Source organism: Nanorana parkeri, unplaced genomic scaffold (genome assembly GCF_000935625.1).
Source record: "Nanorana parkeri isolate BGI_ZX_2015 unplaced genomic scaffold, ASM93562v1 scaffold933, whole genome shotgun sequence".
Classification (NCBI taxonomy): domain Eukaryota; kingdom Metazoa; phylum Chordata; class Amphibia; order Anura; family Dicroglossidae; genus Nanorana; species Nanorana parkeri.
The window spans coordinates 373390-380731 of NW_017307201.1; the positions used below are offsets into that span (position 1 = coordinate 373390).

Sequence of the window (7342 nt, forward strand, 5' to 3'; positions counted from 1 at the left end):
TGGAGCCGTGAACAGGGCCAACCAATCAGAAGCCGATTAATCGATTATTGAAAAAGTTGACAACTTTTTCGATAATCGATTATGTCGATTAGTTGTTGCAGCCCTACATGGAACTCTACCAGTCATTCGGGAGTCCTTAAAAATGAGGAATAACGGTCTTGTTATAACCGCGCTTAGTTCCTCAAGTATCTTGGGGTGTAGATTATCCGGTCCCAATGCTTTATTTGCATTAAGTAGACTAAGTCTTTGTTGTATCCCGGGTTCTGTCAACCACTTGGCTGTGTTTTGTGATGAACTAGGTGTTTTATCAGGGGCGTCAAATCCGTTTCCCTCCTGAGTGTATACTGAGGAGAAGAAAGAGTTTAGTACTTCGGCCCTCTCCTTGTCATTTATGACTAAATTCCCTCTTTCGTCCTTAATTGGGCATATCTGCTCCTTTCTCCCCTTTTTACTATTTATATATTGGTAAATTTTTTTTTTTTTTTTTTACTGTCTATGGCAATATGTCTTTCACACTCTATTTAAGCCGTCCGTATTGCTAGTTTGCATCTTTTATTGTTTTCTTTATAGTTGTGGTGATTTGCAAAATCTCATAAACCCAAATTTTATTCACAGTAAAATTGATAAAACGTGTCAAATGTTAAAACCCCTTCCTGTCCAGGCCATTTTTCAGTATGCAATGCTGTACTGAAAGTAATTTTATATTTTTCTGGGACGTATAGAGCTTTTTTTTTTTTTTTTTTTAATCACCACTGTGGTTTAAATTTTTTACTATAAAGAAAAAGGTACTGAAAATTTTGATACAGTTTTTCCTACATTGTTATGAAACCTTCATTATTACGCAATTTTTTAATAAAATATAAAAGATGGGGTCACGTCAGTCACCAAACATGTCAATCCTTAAAATTGCGAGCGCCTGTGAAATCGCAATAAACCACCATACCCAAAAGTGACCATAGGCGACACTTTAAAAGCTTTTACCGCTCATCAGTTTAGTGTGATCAGTGATTGATGGCCCTCATGTTCGCAGTGATATGTAACTTGCGGCGTAACGTGTGCAATCGGTTTTGCATCAAGTGGCACCGCATACAAGCGATCCGTCAGCTCTATAGCCATCCGAGCGGTTATATGTGGACAGCCATTGTTCGCTTTCAAATTATGACTGTTTCCCGCTCGTACTCACGTGGGCACAAGGACGTTTTAAAATGCCCACCTACATTCTAGAACCTCACGTCCGGACAGGAAGCGGTTAAACTGAGAATATACCATTTTAAGAAAATAAGGTCATTTTGAAATTGATGGCAGCAACACAATTTAAAAAAGTTGTTGGGGCAGGGCTAACAAAAAGTTGGCAGAGTGAGTGGTACAGGTCAGTAACCTGATCGGGTATAAAAAGAGCATCTTAGAGAGTCAGTGTCTCAGAAGTAAAGATGGGCAGAGGTTTACCAATCTGTGAAAAGCTGCGTCTAATAATTGTCGAACAATTTCAGAATAATGTTCCTCAATGTAAGATTGCTTGGACTTTAAATATATCATCATCTATACAGTATATAATATCAAGATTCCAAGAATCTGCAGAAATCTCTGTGCGTGCATGGGCAATGCCTGAACACAATACTGGATCTTCGGGTCCTCAGACGGCACTGCAATAAAAACAGTCATGATTCTGTGATGGACATCACTGCATGGGCTTTTTTTAAAAATCACTGTCTGTGAACACAGTTCGCCGTGCCATCCAAAAATGCAAGTTAAAGCTTCATCATGCAAAGAAGAAGCCATATCTGAACATGATCCAGAAACACTGCCGTCTTGTGGGCCAAAGCTTACTTAAAATGGTCTGTTGCAAGTGGAAAACTGTTCTGTGCTCGGGGGAATCAAAATGTAACATTCTTTTTGGCAACCATGGGCGCCGCGTCCTCCGGACTAAAGAGGAGACCTTCTGACTTATCAGTGCTCAGTTCAAAAACCTGCATCTCTGATGGTATGAGGGTGCATTGGCGTGTATAGAATGGGCAGCTTGCACATCTGGAAAGGCATCATCAATGCTGAAAGATATATCCAGGTTTTAGAGCAGCATATGCTCCCATCCAGACAACGTCTTTTTCAGGGAAGGCCTTGCATATTTCAGCAGGTTAATGCTAAACCACATACTGCACCTTTGACAACAGCATGGCTTCATAGTAGAATAGTACAGGTGCTTAACTGGCCTGCCTGCAGTCCAGACCTTTCATCAATTTCAAATATTTGGCGAATCTTGAAATTAAAAATGACAAAAGACCCAGGATTGCGGAACAGTTAGAATCCTATATCAGGAAAGAATGGGACAACATTCCTCTCCAACTGGTCTCCTCAGTTTCCAGACGTATACAGAGTGTTAAAAGAGGAGATGCAACACCCTGGTAAACATGGCCCTGTCACAACATTTTTGAGACTTGTTGCTGCCATCAATTTCAAAATGACCTTATTTTTTCCATGATAGTTTTTTTGTCAGTTTAAAGGATATTTAAACCCTCAAAGGTTTTTGCATATCTCTACTGCTATCAAGCAATAGATCATTTAATGTCACTTAACATAAGATATATTTTCTGTAGTGAATACAATCTGGGTTTATGAGATTTGCAAATCATTGCGTTCTGTTTTCATGTAGATTTTACACAGCGTCCCAACTTTTTTGGAATTGGGTTTGTAGTTCCATTTAAACCCATGCTGAGTAGGGTTATGATTTATAGTTTATTGCTGCTCAGAACTTATTCTTTAATTTAAATGAGTGAGTGGATTGTATCACCAGCAGGTTGTTATAGCTGGGCTGCAAGTGAGCTAATTTCTTGAACTATTGTGTCCTCTGATCTTCAAAGTGCCTAATTTTTTGGCTGGTTACTCCAGTTTGTTCTGTGTTCAGAGAGAGGAGAGCAATAAGTCTTCGAGAAGGTACTTTAGCTTGCTAGCAACCATCCAAAAGAGAAATACTAATTTTGGAGGGGGTTTCTTAACTATTTGCCAGACCACTAAAATATGTTTAGCATTTTTAATTTGAGCTTATTGATGTTTGTTCCTGCTTCCTTTTGTAAGCTTTATGTATAGTGTTTTGTTTGTAGTCTACAGAATAATCAAACTTAGCATGGTCCATATTTGTTGCAGATGGGCCTTGTGGTTCTTCAAAAATGACAAAAGCAAAACCTGGCAAGCCAACCTTCGATTAATTTCAAAGTTTGACACTGTTGAAGATTTTTGGGCGTAAGTATACAAATGTTTGTATGCAACTTTGTTGCTGTTCTGAAAAGCCATTTGTTTAGAGCCCAGTAGGTGAAGGTGTAATTGACATGTGAATGAGTCGGGAGTCCAGTGTTCCAGTTAACAGGAGCCAAATGGCAGATATCCAAGTGTGAGATAACACTGCTTGGGGAGTGCTTTGTCCAAACCATTATCGTTTCCTTTTAAAGTAGAACACCTGCTTTTTTTTTTATTTTATTTTTTTTTTAACACTAATTTATCACAAATGAGACCCCCCCTTGTGAGTGTGTTACTGGAGGCAGGCTTTCTTTAACCAGTTGACATCCGCGGTGTTAAACCCCCTTCCCATCCAGGCCATTTTTCAGTATTCAATTAAACGTGGGGGAATTAAACATTTTGCGTTTTGTTTTTTTCCCCTATGTGACTTATTTTATTTTACTTTTTTATGTTACTTTTATTTATTTATTTTTATATTTTTGCACTTATTGTTATTGCTATTATATAGAGGGATAACAATCGGGTCTTTTCTGCCCTTGGGGGTGCGCGCAGGCAGAAAAATAATGCCGTCCGGAGACGGCAACCCGCCAATGCTGAAGTGCCGTCCGTCCGTTTTTTTACAACGGGCGGACGGCAAGAGGTTAAAGATAGAGTCCATTAGACTTCCGAATGTTGCTTTTGCAGCCCATTGAACCTGATCGTGCACAAATCATGCTTGATCAGCTTCTTCCCCAGCTTCTCTGGCCAGGAAATGACAACTCAGAACCTGGAGGTGATGTATCATTGTTGCTTCCATGTTCATTCAGCAGGGAGGAGACCAGCTAACAGATGTTTGCTTCTCTCCCTGCTAACACCCACAATGGCAGTCCTGGGCCTGCAGGAGGGGGAAGAAAAGTCAGGGGAGGAGGAGACACACATGTGGGGGGTGCTTTAGAGCCACAGCAAATCGCTTCTACATGAAAGTCGGCTGAGGGTAGTGTAATTATAGCTCCCTGTTACCTGCGTCCGTAGGAGTGAAAGGGTTAAAGATGCCACCGCATGGTACAATTCTGTTGGTAGCAGCCAGGTATGTAAAGTCGGCCACAGAACCTTAAGGATCTGGCTCTTCTCATTAGGGCTGCAATTGTTTTTTGTGTATATTCTAGTATGAGACATATCTTTTAAGAAGTTACCTAAAATGTTTTTAATATATATATATTTTTTCTTTCCTTTAGGCTTTACAATCATATCCAGTTGTCTAGTAACTTAATGTCAGGTTGTGACTATTCACTCTTTAAGGTAAGTGCTTAATCTCTGTGTCCTAACATTTGTAAAAGGATTTTTGTATTAACAGAACTGTACTTTAACAGGATGGTGTTGAGCCCATGTGGGAAGATGAAAAAAATAAGCGTGGGGGAAGATGGCTAATTACGCTTACTAAGCAGCAAAGGAGGAATGACCTTGACCGCTTTTGGTTAGAGACGGTAGGTTTGTTGGTTTTTCTTAACGGGTAATATGACTAAGTGTTCCTTTTTCAAACCTTTTTTTATGGCAAATATGAATGATTGGACCCAGGTGACTCTAGGTGGAGTTACTGCTTATAGCAGTAAAATCACAATATAGTATCACTATTGTTATGGAGTTTTCCGGAAATGTTTACACTTGTGTTTTCTGGAAAGGTTTAGACCTGTATTTCCTGTTTAGGAGTTTTCGGGAAAGGTTTACACTTGTATTTTCTGTTACGGAGTTTTCGGGAAAGGTTTACACTTTTCTGTTATGGAGTTTTCTGGAAAGGTTTACACTTGTATTTTCTGGGAAAGGTTTACACTTGTATTTTCTGTTATGGAGTTTTCTGGAAAGGTTTACACTTGTATTTTCTGTTATGGAGTTTCCTGGAAAGGTTTACACTTGTATTTTCTGTTATGGAGTTTTCCGGAAAGGTTTACACTTGTATTTTCTATAATTGTTCTCGGTAACTTTTTAAAAAGGTTCATTTAACAAACACTTCCCCGACTACAGTTGGCATTGGGAATTGCTAACTGGACTGTAAAGCTGCAAAACATTTAAAGGTCTTAGAAGCTCTATTATGCATACAGTGACTTCCGTTCTTGTGGGACAGAACATCGTTCTTGTGGGACAGAACATCCTGCGTTTTTCTGATGTCGGTAAAGCTTGCTATGACATTTAAGGACCAGTGGCAAGGTGACGTGGGGGCTATCCAGAGCTTTACTTAAACTAAAGTTTATATTTCTAGAATTGTGCTCCCTGTATTTTGGAGGCCAGTACTTTCCATGGTTTTCTTATTTCAGTTGGTCTGATATTTGTTATAAAAGGTTTTAGCTCTTTAATTATATCTCATCTGTTATCTGCAAGCGCAGCATTTGTGTGAATAATGCAAGTAGCCAATTTTCATAGAGTTAAGTTCTTTTCAAACATTTCACGCTTTCTTAAACACTTACTATAACTGGAGGACTAAGAAAGTAAATCCAGAAAAGTTATTTGGATTTCACTGATACTATCCTCCTAAAGCAAATGGTAGAAGAACAGGTCTGGCTACAAGATTTGTGAAGGACCTACTTTATCTATCAACACTGTCAATGATAATGCAGATGGTTCAAGCCGTTTGAGTAAATCCATTCATACCAAAAAAGATTAGGGTGCATGGATGCAGCCAGCTCCATTATTATATATGGCTTTATATTTGTGTGTTTTTATGTATTGGCCACACCCTTGTCTCAGAAGCTGTAGGAAACCTTTACAACATCCATATATTCTTTATAAACTATGGGCTAAAAAAATGTGAGATTAAATGGTCAGTCCCCTGATAGTTTAGCATTTTGTTAGGATCCAGACAGTTAAACCGACTGACGGTTTGAGGGGATCCTATTCTGTCTGTTGGATTTCAGATTTAATATCTCTTATGGAGAATCCACTAGAAGAGCCAAAACATACCAAGCTAGAAGGTAGAAGGAAACTCTGAAAACTCCCATGTGGACAGAAACGATCAATAAAAGCGAGTTCTCCCATATTTCGAGTATCCAAGATATAAAAGATAACGGGCTGACTGGGCATTGTGTGGAGAGAGGAACTTTTAATTATGTTACTTGAGGGTGCGTCATTTACAAATCTTCATTTTCCTTTTTCAGCTCATGTGCCTTATTGGAGAATCATTTGATGACTCCAGTGATGATGTATGTGGAGCTGTTGTAAATGTTAGAGCAAAAGGAGATAAAATAGCAATCTGGACTACTGAATGTGAAAACAGGGAAGCAGTCACACATATAGGGTAAGTTATACTGCTCTAAGCATTTTTACTGAAACCTGCATCGGAAGCACTAAGAGTTGTGAGTCTAAATCCTAGAATAGCTTTCCCTGTTTTATTTATATATATTTAAATTGTATTGCCAGGATGACTTGAAAATGTTTGTTACAAGAACAGCTTATGTTATGTGAGGGGAGTTTGCTTTTCTTTTCTTTGTCTGAATTTAGTGTGATTTTGTTATTTCTTTTTCAGACCTTTGCAATTTTGGCATAAAAACTTTTTTTTTTGTACACCTTTTGAGTTTCTGGTCTGAAACAAATTTGTGTGTATATCATATCAAATATGCAAATCCCTGTTCAAAACCAGTGTCAAAAGTAGGTGATGTAAGTGAGACTGAATGCCTTACGAAAACGGTAAGCGGTAGTCGTCCCACCATTTCTGACTATTTGCCTATAGAGCAAACTTGTACTGCTGTACCGTGCCGGCAAGGCATGCTGGGATGGTAGTTCATAGCAGCGTGAGATCTGTTTTGTATATCACTGCACTATATTTAGGGGTTATGGAAACACAGCCTGGTTATAGATTGCACAATTCCTCTGCTGGGGTGACTTTTGAACAGATGGGCTCTTTAACTGCCTCCGGGCCGGCCGAAGTAGAAAAACGGCCGGCCCGGAGCTCTCTAGATCTGAGCGGGCGTCTCTAGACGTCCGCTCAGACACGCCCCCTCGCGCGCGCCGCTCGGCGCGCGTGAGCGGGAAATTGCCGTTTTTTAAAAACAGGCAGCGATGCCTGATACCATACAAGCGATCCGCCGGCTTTAGAGCCGGCGGATCGCGTGTATGGGGTGCCGATCGGTGCCCCCCCCCCCTCCGC

The 7342-nt window shown here is 39.8% G+C and overlaps 1 protein-coding gene across 1 annotated transcript in view; it reads left to right on the forward strand.

Moving 5' to 3' along the window:
- EIF4E (eukaryotic translation initiation factor 4E) overlaps nt 1-7342 on the forward strand; it is a 23937-nt gene that overhangs the window by 16471 nt on the left and 124 nt on the right. The window contains exons 3-6 of the mRNA XM_018566293.1: nt 3139-3234; nt 4443-4506; nt 4578-4691; nt 6354-6498. Coding sequence (XP_018421795.1) covers nt 3139-3234; nt 4443-4506; nt 4578-4691; nt 6354-6497 — 418 coding nt within the window. The 3' untranslated portion in view covers nt 6498. The remainder of the gene's footprint in view (nt 1-3138; nt 3235-4442; nt 4507-4577; nt 4692-6353; nt 6499-7342) is intronic.